General features: G+C 43.8%; 1 protein-coding gene across 1 annotated transcript in view; it reads left to right on the top strand.

Annotated features, from left to right (window-relative positions):
- The first annotated feature begins 2705 nt into the window (after positions 1 to 2705).
- LOC112108160 (transmembrane protein 68-like) overlaps positions 2706 to 16669 on the top strand; it is a 112195-nt gene continuing 98231 nt past the window's right edge. Inside the window, exon 1 of the mRNA XM_026647340.1 lies at positions 2706 to 3012. Coding sequence (XP_026503125.1) covers positions 2706 to 3012 — 307 coding nt within the window. The remainder of the gene's footprint in view (positions 3013 to 16669) is intronic.

The raw sequence follows: 16669 nt of genomic DNA, 5'->3' as shown, positions 1-16669 counted from the left end.
TGGCATTTTGTCTGAAAAATGTTTACTGGTGGAGCTCAGATTACTGCGGGTGACAGTAATTAAAGACGCGAATACGGGAGTTACTTTAGTTTGTGCATTTGACAGTAGTGGAGGGGGCTCTGCCAGGGGCAGCAAACAAAAATCTGCTGAGAAGCAGGGGAAAGCTTGTGTTGGAAGAGAGCTTGGGAAGATTGGGACTGTTTAGAGGTGGAGAAAAATAATCGTTTGCTAAACTTCTCTCACCTCGGATGCACGAACGCACACACACAGTTAGACGTTTATAGGATTCAGGGAACATCTGCAGTAAGGTTAGGTAATATTTAAGAAAAATGGAAGTGATCAACTCTTATTCTTCAGGGATTAATTAACTTCTAATTGATGGGCATTAGATTAGCAGAATGATGGGTGTTTTGTAGAGTATAAAGAGAACAGAATAGGAGCAGGTTATTCCATAAATGCCCACTTCAGGGTTTCTTGCATCTTGTAATGGTCACTGATAGAGACAGAACACTGGGGACCAGATGAAACACTGGCCCATCTGGCAATTCCTACATTCATGTGATTGCATTCTGTGTATAGACAGTTTCACCAGTTCCCTTTTGCAGCCAGTCAAGTTCTCTTGGTTGGGTTTTTCATGGAGCAAAGGGAAGAAAATATAATTAAAGAATAAAATGAGATTGAAAACCCACAAACACTGACATATGGGTGTCAGTATGGGAACTAAAAGTATTTCTGACTATTTTTAAAATTGATTTGACTTCTAGTCGATAGTGTCCATATAAGGATATTTGTCAAATATGATGGCAGGTTTACAATGTAAGAGTTGTGGGAGTTGCACTTTTATATCAGTTTTTTTTGACTTATTTATCTTTGTCATTAGCTTCAGCATTTGTAGAAGCTTCTGACCATTGAGTATAAGCTTTCCCATAGTCTTAATTTTAGAAATATTTCCTATGATGAGACCATTAAAGATTACCAGTCCAAAATTGCAGGGGGAGTCCTGCTCAGCGCAGGTGTTATATCAGAGGAATTTAGCTTCTAAAGTTGAAGTCTCTACTGAGCATGGATGAACTGTGATTTTTCAAAGGCTTATAACTTCACCAAATTTGGGTGGATTTTCCTGGGGATAGCAAAAGGAACATTACTGACACAAAGGCCACACCCTGCCAAATTGTAATCCCTAGCTCCAAAGCATGGAAGGGGTTGGATCACCAGAATATTTTTTACATGGGAAAAACATCTTCCCCTGATCTCATTCTCAGATAAACCGTGTTGGCGAGATTTCCCCACAACAGTTTAGCCTGAGGCAAATACCTGGCATGGAAAAATTCATCCCAAAATGTTTAAGTCTGGCAAACTTATAAACAACCTAAAACAGGGTTTTATCATAGGAAGTGTCAGGCAATCTTCATAGGTGATACTGCCAGCCCCACTTTAGTAAACCATAAACACCTGGTGTTCTAATCTGTCTCCACAATCAGAAGTATATTCTTGCAATGCAGCTGCAAGCCACCTTCTTATTTATCCTATTCTTGTCTGTTACCAGCATACTGAATTTTGGATAGTACCACTGCTGACACAGGAGAAGGAGAGCAAAGTATTTGGGAAATTAGATACCTTTTGGTGTGATAATTACTATTATATAGGGCACGGCTCTGAATCCAGGCTGTTGTTTTTTTTAGTACCACTTCATATCAAAGTCCATTGCAAAAATTTGCTAATCAGTCCTCACAGTACCTAAAACAATTGTAGAACAACCAGAAACCACTGAAAGTTGATGTGTTAAACAAAGACTCAAAGATAGCTGTATTGACACCTATATATTATTTATTTCATTTCATTATAGCAACACCAAGCACTATAGTTAAGGTTTCATAATGGCTTCTGTTGGGAGGGAGAGAAGCAAGTGGGGAGAGGACCATCTAGGAAGGAGCAGGTTCCTTATTTTGGTACCTTGACCACCTTCCTCTCTGATTGCTAGTTTTCCCTCTGCCTCTATGCAGTCCTCCTTCATACTCTTTGAATACACCTTCTGTGTCCATGTCTCCTCTGACCCATTAGTTGCTGCCTCCTCAGCCTCATTTCCTCATCCTTCCCGCCTTATTTGATCTTCAGCCTAGGGTGACCAGATGTCCCAATTTTATAGGGACAGTCCCGATTTTTGGGTCTTTTTCTTATATAGGCTCCTATTATCCCACTGTCCCGATTTTTCACATTTGCTGTCTGGTCACCCTACTTCAGCCCTGGAACAGCTCTTTTGCTCACCAAGACGACCACTCATTGAATCTTGTTCTGAATAAAAACTCTTGCATCTCAGGTCTATTCTTTCAGCACTCCCTCTCTCTAACCATCACCTAATGCCCATCAATGCTGCTCTTTACCCCCTTGCACAGGCCTTCCATGACACTTGATCCATCACTGGCCACTGCCAGGATTCCTCTGCTGCGGTCAGTCCCCTCTTCTGCTGATTTTCCTCTGGCACTACTGCAATGTGTTTAAAAATAGTTATATCAAAGTCCTACTTCACATGAGAAAAATAGGATATTAAGAACATCATTTAAATACAATAAAAGCATGTCTGTAACTTCTCTGGAAGTAGTAGGAATAAATGAACAGCGTGTTCTCTCTTTCTAGGGGCAAGGTTAAGAAGCTGCTTTGATTATGAAGAGAGTTTGACTCAGTTTGCCTAATTCTTTTAACAGAAGATGTTAAGTAAAAGTGAATCCCATACTTCATGGCAGGAATCAGTGATTAGCTCGACCTGGCTGACTTACATATTAGAAGAATGGACTGGTGTGGAGTACCACTATATCGTCTTCATCTTGTGTGTGTTAAACATAATATTCTTTGCACCTTTTTTAATTTTTGTGAGTGGTAGTTGCTTTATAAATCTTCTCCTGCACATTTACAAGAGAAAGAATGGCCTAGATGAGGATTTCTCCAATAAGTCGTGGGACAATGGAAAGTTAATGGTGGCATCCATACTTAGTATGGTTGGAAAACTGGGGCACGGTAAGACATTTTTCTCTCTGAACACTGTTGTATTGTGAGATGCTATCATTTGATTATTAAAAACTGGTATCCTGAACTTTTTGTGGCTGAACTATAGTTACACTCAGATGGGGTTCACTGATTGATATGAGAATTTGTTGACATTTCCTGGGCATTTTGAGCCATCATAGATAATAGGAATGATGGAGGCTTTCAGCTAGGCCATTGGTTCTTATCCAGCCCAAGTTGGTAGTAACAAAAGCTTTTATCAGCTGATGCTGTTTGTTACTCCCTGGCTGAGTCTACACTTGACTTCTATGTAAAAATATTCTTATCATCAATGTTCTTATCATTTATGTGACACCCCCTTCCCTCCCCGCCCGGTAGCAGGGGTGGGAAATTTTTAAGAAAAAGCCTACTGTAGGAAAGGAACATAAGTACTGGTGTGGGTTTATAAATATTAGAACTGCCAGACACATGATAGATTGTGGGTTTTTTGCTTAAATTAAAATTATAGGCATAGTGGATGAAGTTAATCCAGTGGATACAGAGCCTGAAAAACTCCCCTGATACAGAGACCAGGGTCAGCATCCTAGCAGAAACTCCTGCATCCTCCCCTTTCCCAACAGATTGGGGTTAGGGGGCCTGGCCTTCTCAGTAACACCTTACCTCTGCATCTCACATGCAGGGATTTAGCTAGTTGTTTATATTTATCTCTGGCTAGTAGGAGTCTAATAAACAATTTCAAGGCCTGCAGTAGGTGCACTGGAACCAATTTCTGCAGTAACAACCCTTAAATTCAGTGCCAATATTAATACCTTATTCACTACTAGAAAATACCCTTCATTTTCCATGTCTTCCCCTGCCACGACACACACAAACAGACCCTGAAAATATTCGTTGTTTGAATTGAATAGTGATTATTTGAGGTTGGGATTTTGATTAAGCTCTCCAAGTGACCCAGCTTGATTCCCAGGATTTTGGCTCCTACAATGTTGGCAAGGCAGTCTGAGTAAGAATGTCCCTCTCCCACCCCCACTGTGTATCAGGGAAAGTGGCGCACATAGCTGGCTACATTGGGCCTTGGCTGTTGTGCCTTGGCAGCCCAGCCCATCATCCTACATTTCTGTCTTCTTCCACTCCTTGGCACTCATAGGGAGAGAAGGAGGCAGAGTTCCTGGGGCCCTGATTGAGATGAGCAGAGCAGTTTACACCTCTTACAGGTATTGTTTCAGACTCTCTGTAGACTCAGGCCTTGGCTACACTTGCAGATGTACAGCGCTGTGAGTTAAACCTGACTTCGTACAGCTGAGTAGGGAAAGCGCTGCAGTCTGTCCACACTGACAGCTGCCCAGCGCACTGTCGTGGCCACATTTGCAGCGCCATTGGGAGCGGTGCATTATGGGCAGTTATCCCATGGAGCACCTCTTCCCATTCTGGCGCCGTGGGTTGTGGGAAGGGGGCGTAGGTGCAGTGCATTCTGGGTCCTGTCCCAACGCCCCATGATGCATCACTTCGCATCCCAGAAATCCCTTTGTTTCCGTCCACCTTTGGCGCCATCTTTCAACGGTTTCTGTGAAGCGCGATCTGTCTGCGGGAAATGGAGCCCGAACTGCTGAGGCGTATGCTGACTTATCTCGCCAGCACGTCACGTTTGGCTGTCGAACTATTCCTTAAGATCCAAAGTGACAGTGAGAGTGAGGAGTCCGACGATGCTATTGAGCCGCGAAACGTGTACGACATGAAATTGCTTGTGGCATTCACGGACATGCTCAGCACCATGGAACGCCGCTTTTGGGCTTGGGAAACAAGCACCGAGTGGTGGGATCACATCGTCATGGAAGTCTGGGATGACGAGCAGTGGCTGCAGAACTTTTGGATGAGAAAACCCACTTTCATGGGACTGTGTGAGGAGCTCGCTCCCACCCTGCGGCGCAAGGACACGAGATTGAGAGCTGCCCTGCCAGTGGAGAAGCGGGTGGCTATTGCAATCTGGAAGCTGGCAACTCCAGACAGCTACCGGTCGGTTGCAAACCAGTTTGGAGTGGGAAAGTCGACCGTTGGAATCGTGTTGATGCAAGTTTGCAGGGCCATTAATCGCATCCTACTCAGAAGAACCGTGACTCTGGGTAACGTGCAGGACATAGTGGATGGCTTTGCACAAATGGGGTTCCCTAACTGGGAGGGGCGATAGATGGGACGCACATTCCTATTCTGGCACCACCCCACCTAGGATCCGAGTACGTTAATCGGAAGGGGTATTTCTCTATGGTTCTCCAGGCGCTTGTGGATCACCGTGGGCGTTTCATTGACATTAACACAGGCTGGCCTGGAAAGGTGCATGACGCACGCATCTTTCGGAACACTTGACTGTTCAGGAAGCTGCAGGCCGGGACTTTTTTCCCAGAGCGGAAGATCACAGTAGGGGAAGTTGAAATGCCCATTGTGATCCTTGGAGATCCCACTTACCCGTTAATGCCGTGGCTCATGAAACCCTACACAGGGAGCCTTGACAGCAGCAAGGAACGGTTCAACTACAGGCTGAGCCGGTGCCGAATGACTGTGGAGTGTGCCTTTGGCCATTTAAAGGCCTTCTGGCGATCTCTGTATGGGAAGCTGGACTTGGCCGAAAACAGCATCTCCGCGGTTATATCCGCGTGCTGTGCCCTCCATAATATTTGTGAAGGGAAGGGTGAAAGCTTCACTCAGGCATGGACCTCCGAGGTTCAACACCTGGAGGCTGAATTTGCACAGCCAGAGAGCAGGGCTATTACAGGGGCCCAGCCCAGGGCTGCAAGGATTAGGGATGCCTTGAGGGAGCAATTTGAGGCTGTAAACCAGCAGTGATATCTGGTGCCCTGCACGGGAGTGAAGTGCAGTAGTTCCAATCTTTAGGAATCAGTGTTTGCTAAGCAGACAAGCAGACTTGCAGGGCCTTTTTATTTCCTGGGCTAAGGAGTCTCTTACTTTATGCAATAATAAAGAATGTTTTCAAAGCCAAAACATCCATTTATTGAAAAGAAAAAAAATTATTTATTGAAAAGAAACAAGGGGAACGGTACAATCACAGATTTGTGTATGTCCTGTCTTGTGTGCTGTGCAGCGAGTGCTGCACTTCAGGATAGCTATACTGCATGGTGATGGGGGTTGAGTGCAGAGGGTAAGGGTTGTGGTTTTCAGGGCTGGGTGGTGAAGATACTGGTGTTGGAGGCAGCTGGTGGCGTGAAGAACATGGAAGTTTGGGAAAGTGGGTTGGAGGTGACAGTGGGGCACTGCGGAAAGAGTTTTGGGACAAGGGCTGTGGGGGGCGTGGTGTTTGCGTTTGCGGTACTGCTCCTTCTGCATGGCTACAAGCTCCTGGATAGCGTCTACTTGGCGCTCCTGAATGCTTATGAGCCGATCCGTGCTTTGCTGCCGGTGCTCCGTGCTTTGCCGCCGGTGCGCTGCGTTTTCCTGGCGGATCCTGCTTTCTCTCTCCCTCCAGTTCTGTGCTTTCTCATTCTCTTTAATAGATTGCCGCATCACTTCTTGCAGCATGTCTTCTTTGCTTTTTCGTGGTCTCTTCCTGAGTCTTTGCAGTCTCTGAGCAGGCGATAAGAGGGACGGCTGAGGTCTCAAGGTTGTTGCAGCTTTATAGGCAAAATGCAACATTTAACAGAGGCAGCATTGTTTATACCAGATAGAGTAATGATTTCCCCCGCACTTAAGGAGGGCACACACAGGGTCTACACAATAGCATAATTTTCCCATCTCAAACAGAGCACACACAACCCACTGGAGCCTCAAAATGGTGAGTAAGGGGGACTGATTGTTTCAGGGCTGCACTGTCCTCTGGGTTTGCGTGCCTTGGGGAGAGCCAACAGCTTCAGGGGGCACCTACACTGAACACTGTCCCAACATTTTCCACAGGAGTTCGTCCTGGACGATATCTCGCTGCTGAGGGTGACTTGGGAAGCAAGGGAGGGTCTTCTACTGCAATGCGGCTTCCGCCCTGGCCCATATGCAGCTTGCCTGTGTGCAGCAATGGTCCCCCCGCCCCTCGCGGCACAGTGGCGCGGAGACGTTAGCCTGGCTGGGACAAGGACCACGGTGGCTCTCCCAATAAACCTGCGCAAGCGCATTGCACACGTTCTGGATGAGACATTCGAGGAGATTACCGAGGCCGATTACCGCGATGTGATAAACCACATCAATGCACTATTCCGCATCTAGGCATGCATGCCTAACCCTCCTCTCCCAAAGAGCCCGCACCGAAAAAATTCCTTCCCGAAAAAAACCCCGCTTACCGGGAACCTGCTCTTCTGTTTGTCCTCCACCAAGTACCGGCCGCTGCGACTGGCTCCCTTCCTCCTGGCTCGAGAAGAACTCCTGTCTGCATGGCTCCAGGGATTCCGGGGTGTCTCCATCTGGCCCACCACCCTCACTCCCGTTTTCCTCCTCCTCCTCCCCCCTCCCCCCCACTGGGTCTGAAGTGTCCATGGTGGTGCTCGGAGTGGAGGTGGGGTTAATCCCAAGTATCGCATCCAGCTCTTTGTAGAATCGGCACGTCGCGGGGGGAGCACCCGAGCGGCCGTTTGCGTCGCGGGCTTTGCGGTAGGCACTCCGCAGCTCCTTCACTTTAATCCTGCACTGCAGGGCGTCCCAGTCATGGCCCCTTTCCATCATGTCCTTTGATACCTCCCCAAAGGTATCGTAATTCCTACGGCTGGAGCGCAGCTGGGACTGTACAGCTTCCTCCCCCGAAACACTGATGAGGTCCAGCAACTCGCCATTGCTCCATGCTGGGGCTCGCTTGGCACGTGGAGGCATGGTCACCTGGAAAGATTCGCTGATAGCACTCCACGCCACGCCGGGCTGAGCAAACAGGAAGGGGATTTTTAAAATTCCCGGGGAATGTAAAGGGTGGGTCACATGGTTGGTTACCTGAGGCCAGGGCAGTAGAGTTTGAACTGATGACCAGAGTGGCTAGAACAGGCATTGTGGGATACTGCCGAATACTTCTGGAGGCCAGTCACAGCGCATTGGGCGGCCACACTGGCGCTGCAGCGGCAGCGCAATACACGCTATTCCTCTTGGGGACGTGGAGTACATGCAGCGCTGCAACCACGGAGTTACAGCTCTGCAAATGCCTTGCCAGTGTGGACGGGGAGTGAGTTACAGCACTGGGGGCGGATTTACAGCGCTGTAACTCACAAGTGTAGCCAAGGCCTCAGAAAGACATTACTGCATTGATTTACTCACTTCACATTGTCAAGGTTATCTCTGCAAACATAAAGGCTAGAAACAATTAAAAAAGAGAGCGCAGGGATTCTAGAGCACAATTGTGTGCCAAGGAGTAAATTCTGCATCAGATTTTCTAATCCTGGAATACACTGGAACCTGCTTGGGAGTGAAAGTAGGCAGCGAGGGCCGGCTCTTGTGTTTTTGCGGCCCCAAGCAGAAAGAAAGGGGGGAAAAAAAAAAAAAGGCCGCGATCCTGATCAGCGGCAGCTCTACCGTCGCTTCATTCTACGGCGGCAATTTGGCGGCAGGTCCTTCGCTCTGAGAGGGAGTGACGGCCCTGCTGCCGGACGTGCCGCCCCCCTCTTCATAGGCCGCCCCAGCCACCTGCTTGCTACGCTGGTGCCTGGACCCGGCCCTGTAGGCAGCATATTTTGGATGTACGTTTGCAATACAATATGACAGCACAAAAGACCAATGCATCACATCTGAAAGAGGGAGTTGTTAATAATTCCTCACCTGTATGATTTGGTGAGACTATTTATCATGTTACTTGCTGCTCAAAGTGCACAAGTTTTGGTGTGAATGAGGGGAGCGTTGAAGCTTCCAAGAATTTCCAGACACACACTAGTTTTGAGGGGTAAAACTAAGACACACAGGCATGAACACTTCATTTAAATGAAAGGGTTCACTCCTTTTGGCCTTGAATTCCCTCCCCCGTTCCCTGCCCATGAAAGTGTAAGGCCTTTGTAGCAGAATCAGTGTATTTCAGCTTCTCAGAATATGTCTACACTATAGTTAAAACCTTGTGGCTGGCCTGTGTCAGCTGACTTGGGCTCAGGCTCAGTGGCTGTTTAATTGCGGTGTAGACATTCGGGTTCGGGCTGGAGCCTGGGCTCTGGGACCCTGCAAGGGAGAAACCAGTACTTAGATTCTGTACAAATAGATGGGAAAGCCACTTATACCTTTTTTCTAGTTTTAATATGTGAGTAAGCTGCTACTTTTACATAGTCTTTTTAGACTAAAATTACACTTTGGGATGAACTGAGATGCTTTTTTAAACAAATACAAGGAAATAGTTATCCTAAATCCATAACTAAAGTATATATACAAATACACTGTGAAATAACATAGTTGAAAAATCACTTATTTCATTTACTTGTCAGGACCTCTGTGTAATTTTTTTTTTTTTTTTGGCAAATGTTCATAGCATTGCAAACATCTAAAGCAGAAAAGGGAACTGAAAAATTTAAAGGACTCTTGTTGTGTCACTGTCAGCTCTTGCAGGAGAAATGCAGGACTCTGAACCTACTCTTGGCATGTTAAAATAAGAACTTCCAGCTTGGATTGCATTCCTTTATTAGGCAACCTCCTGTCTCAAGAAACTGCCCCAGAATATCCCCACACTTGGCATATTTCTTTTATTAAGAGACCATCTTTTGTTAAGCCAACCAGCTTTTGACAGGTCCGTGACTGATCTCTAGATCTTTAAACATGTACTTTTTGTAAATTTAAAGTGGTATGGGTATTTTGCTAGTAGTTTAAGTTCTTAATATTTTTTTCTTAATTTTCTTGTAAAAAGCCTTGGTTCAATTTTTAAAAGCAAATATCACTTCTGAAAGCAGGTAACCCTGATGTCTATTAGACATAAAATCTGAAGAGATGGTCCTTGACAAACCGCATTTCTCATACATAAGGATCTATTTCTCTGGCTGTTTTAGTTGGGTTATCCTGCCTGCTCCCTATTATAGGGGGGCAGCTAACTGTTCCTCTAGAACAGTGATTCTCAACGACTGGTCCCTGAGATCTCGCTGACTCAGTTTAGGAAGGCAGTTAGGAAGTCAGTCCTGTTATCAAAAAGATTGAGAAGCACTACTTGAGAATATTTATTTTTATAAAGTGACTGCATCCTCTGCTGGCAGTTGGGGTGAACTGCCTACATGATGTGGTATTGGAACTGTGTCTTTATGGGCTGAGTGACCCAGGCAGTCTGGGCAAGGCACTGAACCTATTATTATTTATTATGCACAGCCAATTGGAACAGGACACAGAACAAACCAGATCTCTTATAAGGACCATGTAAAGTATTCAAGCCAGGGGAAGCCAAAACAAATTAACAAAACAGATATGTCCTCTTCAAGAAGGTCACAGGGAAGAAGCCGTCTTTTAAACAAAGTTCATAAGGCCCTTACCTCAGGGCCCTAATTCAGAGCTCCTAAAATTAGCATCAAGAAACAAAATCTTTGTGCCCAGTCAGGCTAGTTTCCTGGTGCCTGAGAAACCTGCATGGCTTCTGGTCTCCTGCTCAGTCTCTTTTTCCTATTTAAATAGTCCAGCAGGCCACGGCACAGGACTTCCTTGATTACACCTAGAGAATTTTGGTTGTAGGCTCCAGCCTGTTCCTTAAAGGGGTAGTACAATTCTTCAAATACCTTAAGGACTGAGTGATCACTGAATGCTATACTTCAGTGGTTCTCAAACTAGGGCTGCCGCTTGTTCAGTGAAAGCCCCTGGTGGGCCGAGGGACGTGCTGGCTGCCACTTCCTGCAGCTCCCATTGGCCGAGAACGGCGAACCGCGGCCACTGGGAGCTGCGATTGGCCGAACCTGCGGACGCGGCAGGTAAACAAACCGGCTAGGCCCGCCAGGGTCTTTCCCTGAACAAGCGGCGGCCCTAGTTTGAGAACCACTGATATACTTGACCACCCAGTCTTCTTTTTTGATGGGAGCAGCAACAGATCCTTTCCAGCAGTGCTGCGGGCTTTTGGTTCCTTTCCTCCTCCATCAACCCCTATCTGTTCATCCTTTCCCTCTTTCATCTAAAAGAAAAGAGATCCCCCTGCTCCCATGCAAGTTCAATGACTTAGCCATTAAAGAAGATTGTCCTGTTTGGCTGAATGAGTGTATTCTATCCACTTCACCTTGAACATATCAAAACTCTCTTCTCCACACCTGCTTCCCAAATAGCTTCATTTTGAAGGGGGTCTCAGAATATTTTCTCCTATTATAGCATCATTGGAGAAGACGTGCGTTGAATAAATCAAAGATCCATCAACTGAACTTTACTAAAGTGATACCAAGTCCAATAGGACTTGAAGCTTACACATTTTCTGCAGTTTCAAAGACCAACTTTTCCTTCCTACACCTCAGCTGATGCAGTAGGAAGTCTATTGGAGTTTCTGATTCGTGGCTGAAAAATCTGTGTGTGCTCACAAATGAGAGTTTGGATCCTCCTTTCTTGATCTGAGAGCTACCATTGCACACATAGCCATGGTCTGCACTGCCCTCAATGTCATTCCTCAGCCCCAGTCCCAGAAGAAGTCATCAGCTAGGAACGCCCAGTGCAGAAAAACATCAGAAGCCAATCAAAGACAACTCCCAGCATTGTTATACAGCTTGGCCTGTGTTGTTCCCAGATTCTTGGCTAACTCCTATGCAAAATTCTGGAATCTAAGAATACAGGGGAGGCAGCACCAGATAAAGATCCTACTAGCAGAAACAACCTCATTCAAGCACCCTTTAATGACACTTTATTGTTTGGAGCATCTTTAGGCAGAGCTTTAAATGACTTGGATAGAGCTTTTAATGACTTCTTTGGATCTCGGCAAAACATTCTCTCCATTTCCATCATCTAGAGAGTTAAGAGGGAAGTACAGACCCTTACCAAAACAAAGAAAATTACTGTAATAAAGACTTTGCTGATTTTTAAGTTTGAGATGTGAGTTTTTATTTTAGGATTATTTTTATTTTTGGACTCTTTTTTCCCCCCTTGCTCTACATCTCTGAATTTATAGTGAATTTATTATTTGATTTCTTCCTTTCCTCCAAGGGAACGTTTGTGCAATTCTTGCTACTGATCCTTGCATATGCCAAACAAAACATTTAATTTGAATCAGGGTGGATTTGATTTAAATCATTATTTAAATCACTAGTCAGGAAGACTCAATTTAATCATGGATTTCTACATAAAAAGTTGGTTCTTATAAACTTAATTCATATTCTTCACAACTCAGAGATAGATGTAGGTTTCATTTTTAGAAGGTACACACTATACATTTTTAAAGTGATTTATTTTGAAAACTTTTCAGATTACTTTTACAGCTATATCAGAAAATGAATGATTGTTTGCTTATTTCATTTACCAAAGGTAATTGAAGCAGATATTTATGAAGTCATTGGGAGGTGAACTTTCTCCAATTCAACAGGTTAATCATGAATATTTGGAGGATTTTCTTGCTATGCTGTAATAGGAGGAGAACATCACCAGAGAGACATTTAAATTATTTTATGTAACTAAAACAACGTTATGTATTCTGGATTGTTTTCTTCAACAGCAAACACATAATATTTTAACAAAACAAACATATGAATTTTTGAATTTAGCTAAACATTCAAGTTTTTTAAAATCAGGTTTGTTTTTGTTAAAATTGTTTTAACTAAAATAGTTAAATGAAATATTAAAAAAACCCAAAATTAAATCGACTATGTCAGCCAGGTCAACATGAGAAACTTAAAATATTGGCTTCTGCAGCTAACTCAGTCGTCTTCACCTTCATTTTCCTGTTTGTTCATAATCTGGAAAAGAAAAACAAGCTTTCCTGTTTTTTCAGGTCCCAAATGATTTCTCAATTTGGAAGGAATTAGTCCAAAGGAAGAAAATATTCTTTCTACGCTGGCAGAAGAAGCTACTGCTGTTAAAAGTGAGATTATCACTTCAACAGTCTCTGAATCCAAGTGCTTAAGTGATTTCCACCAGTTCACTGGTGTGACTTTCTTTAAAACATCATCAGCAAACATATATTTCTTGAATGGTTCACCCTTAACTCTGAAATTTATTAAAGTTGGCATTATGGAGGGATGATTGCTGGATGTCCATGTCATAGCCAACTCCTCTTCTTCAGCAGTTAAGGTTTGACCCTGCTACTGAGTATTGAGAATATTTGCAAGAAAATGAGCTGGAGATAGTGCTTGTCCCATTCGGTTTTTAATGCTTGTAATTTAACTGTCGTATATTTCTCTTTTTAAGATCTCACTCAGTTCCTTCCAAATTTCAACAGCGTCAGCAATAAAACAGCTATTTCCCTGCATTTTGTTCAAGGCTACAGAAATAGGCTTCAGGCTACTCAGCATGTGTTCAACATTTCTCAACATTGGGCTTAAGAGAACTTTGGCTGTGACAGTGTCATCTATTTTTTCACAATTTTGTTCTCAAACTGTCGTCAGATTAGGCCATTTCTTGATATAGTGCTCAAAACAGTCCACTACTGAGTTCCATCGCATGTCTTGTGGGAGAGCTAGCTTGGTTCCTCCTTTCAGAGCAGCTGCTGCAAAGTGGTTGTTACAGAAGTATTTTGTAATTTCAACAACATTAGCCTTGATTTCTTGAACACTGAAGTCTTTGGCTAGGAGGTGCATCAAATGAGCACTACAACCATATGTTATTAGCTTGGGACTCTCCACACTCTCTTCTAAACAATTTCTTCTCATCTTGGATATATTTGCAGCATTGTCTGCGACCAAGCTGTATACTGGACATTTGAATTTTTTTTCACAGTTTGTTATAGCTTTTAGTGCTACTTCTTGTAAGTATTCTGCTGTGTGTGCATCTCCTGATGTATCAATTGTTTCTGTAAGGAAGACATTCCCTTCTTCTGTTGTCACACAAGCACATACAACAGGATTATTGTGGGACATTGCTCCACCCATCAAGACTCAGGTTAACAATTTCACCCTCTAGACCTTTTGCACACTGCTCAATTTCTCTTTCATACACCTTATCCAGCAATTTGCCTGCGACATCTGCTCTGTTGGGTGGACTGTATCCTGGTCTTAATGACTGAACCATGTTAATGAAGTGAGAGTTTGTTGCATAAACAAACCGGGCAACTTTTTCATCAATTACTTCTTTTTGTAATCTGCTGGTTCTTATCACAAACTTATCTATGGTTGTTTCTGGGTGATGGAGATTTTTTTCTTTTTGCTACAGGTGATATACTGTGGCTATGTGACATACACGATGTGACTGAAACACTAACATTGACAGATAACTCTGAAACTATAGAAAATTATGGTGATCTTGAGTATGGATAGTCTTCAGAATCCTGTATGTTAAGGATGGATTCTCCTAAACAAAATAAGTCAATGCAGTTATTTAATTATTATTACCATACTGCTCACTTAGTATTACTTATTGCATTCACTAACACTCAGTACTACTTTAAAGGTGAAATTGTAAAAGGAAGATCTGCCTATTTCAGCTATTTATTTTTTATCACAACTGCATCAAAAATAATAGTACCGTAGAGTAACAACTATATTTTTTGCTCAAACATGAGAATTCAAGAATAGTCCAGAAGAAAGACGGCAGTCCTTAAAAAAGAAGTATGAAATAAAAAAGTTTAACACCCTGAAGATCCTGCATGTTCAGACAGGTTCCTTTCATCATCTTAATGCAGCTTCCTCCTGAGAAGGAACACTTCTTATGATGTTGTTTCATTTGGGCAACCAGGCCTTGTATTTCTTTGTTGCACTGTTTGCATTTTGCATGTATGCCTGTTTTACCCACAAGTAGAAGAACTTCATTAAAATATTCACAAACAGGGTCTCTTTTATGGCATGCTGCCGTTGTAGGTTTTCCCTTATAATGAGAGAATGGTATGGCAGATCTCAAATCAATGAAGGCTACACTCAAAAAGACTTCAAGTCTTCTGGAATATGCTGCTCAAACAGTTTGACTTTTGTTTCTACTGCTTGTCCCTCCCTTCTCACATTTATCTTCAGACTTTTTCTCCTTGTCCAGATCTATTCCGCCCCCAACAATCTTCTATTTATTGAACTTTTTGAAACTTTACACTTTTAGAGAGAGGTAAGGGATTGACTCTGTGTACACAAATTTGAAAAGGGACAATAGGGTTGAGGTCTGTTATTTCTCACCTCTAGATATTTATTTATTTATTTAAAAACTTTTTTGCTGTTAACAAACATGTTATCTCTGGAGACACAAATCCACAGTTTGAGAAATGCAAAACTAAACATCTCTGATGGTATCTTCTAGACTGAGCACTGAGTCCCATTGGGTAGATAGAAAGATTAACCTAAATAATCTATACTGAAGCCCCTGGAACCCCGTAAAATTGGGTCCCTAATCCATGAACTATTGGAACGCATTTACAAAACTTTTCTTAAACATTACATGAATATATTGTCCCATACTATAGAATTTGAATTTATAATCCCTATTCCATGATGAGATGTCTTTGAGCTATAATGCATCTTAATTAAAACTGATTTTTATCCACCTTGATTTGAATGTATTTCTATTTAATATACGTGTGTGATTCAATCCTTCCTGCTGCTCCTTGATGCCACTTATATAGGATGTTGAGCCCACCTCCGACCTTTCCTGCCCTGCTCCCCACTCCATTACTGCTATCACTTAAGGACTGACCCATGTCAGATCAGCATAGAGAATTCTACACAAAGAAATGAATGAAGGAACAGTCTGAACTATGTTGCTCATGCGTACGAATGATCATAGGTGCCGACTTCCCCTCTTTCCCATGGGTACTCGACCCACATCCCCTCCGGCCCTCTCCCCACTCCACCCCTTCCATGAGGCCCCACCCCTTCCTGCCCCGCCCCCATTCCAACCCCTTCCCCAAAGTCCCTGCCCCACCCCCTCTCTGCCCCTAGTCCAACTCCTTCCACAAATCCCCACACTGGCCCCACCTCCTCCCCATAGCACGCCATGTTCCCGCTTCTCCCCCTCCCTCCCGGAGTATGCTAATGCTGCCAAACAGCTGTTTGATGGCAGCCCAGTGGGAAGGAGGAGGTGGGGCAGAGGGTGAGGGGAGCTTGGCTAATTTTTCCACGGAGTTGGCACCTATGCAAATGGTTACAACCAATTTAGAAGTCATTCAGGAAAAAGATTTAGGTGTCATTGTGGACAACTCAATGGAAATATCTGTGCAGTGTACACAGATTGGATGGCATGCTCTAATTTTGAATATTACATTACATTCTGGTTGCCTCTTCTCAAAACCGATATAGCAGAAATAGAAAAGTTACAAAGAAGGCTATTGTAGATGATTAGAGGCATAGAAAAATTCAACACGATGAAAGATTACTGACTATATAGTTCTTCGAGTGGCTCTGTATAGTCTCGCTTATGGGTATTGCTCTGCCTAGTGGTGTCTAAGTAGAACCCTCTCCTAGCAGTGTACCTTAGAGCACACTCATGTGCCCCCTTCCCCGTCCGCACCCGTCAACATCTCCAACTGTTTTGAGAGTGAGGATATAAGGGGTGGGGTGACCTGAGCTCTTCACCACCTAAGTTCCTTCGAACTGCATGCCTGGATGGAAGTGAACCGCTCCAGTCTCTTTGGATCTGGAGTCCTTTCTGCTTGAAGTGTTATTTCTTGTAGCTAGTTAGTGTTAGTATAGGTATAGTCAGTTAGTGC

The sequence above is a fragment of the Terrapene carolina genome, unplaced genomic scaffold (genome assembly GCF_002925995.2).
Source record: "Terrapene carolina triunguis isolate 2854851 unplaced genomic scaffold, T_m_triunguis-2.0 Scaffold58, whole genome shotgun sequence".
NCBI classification, from domain to species: domain Eukaryota; kingdom Metazoa; phylum Chordata; order Testudines; family Emydidae; genus Terrapene; species Terrapene triunguis.
Note: the sequence above shows the minus strand (reverse complement) of the source record. Positions and strands in the feature narration are given on the sequence as shown.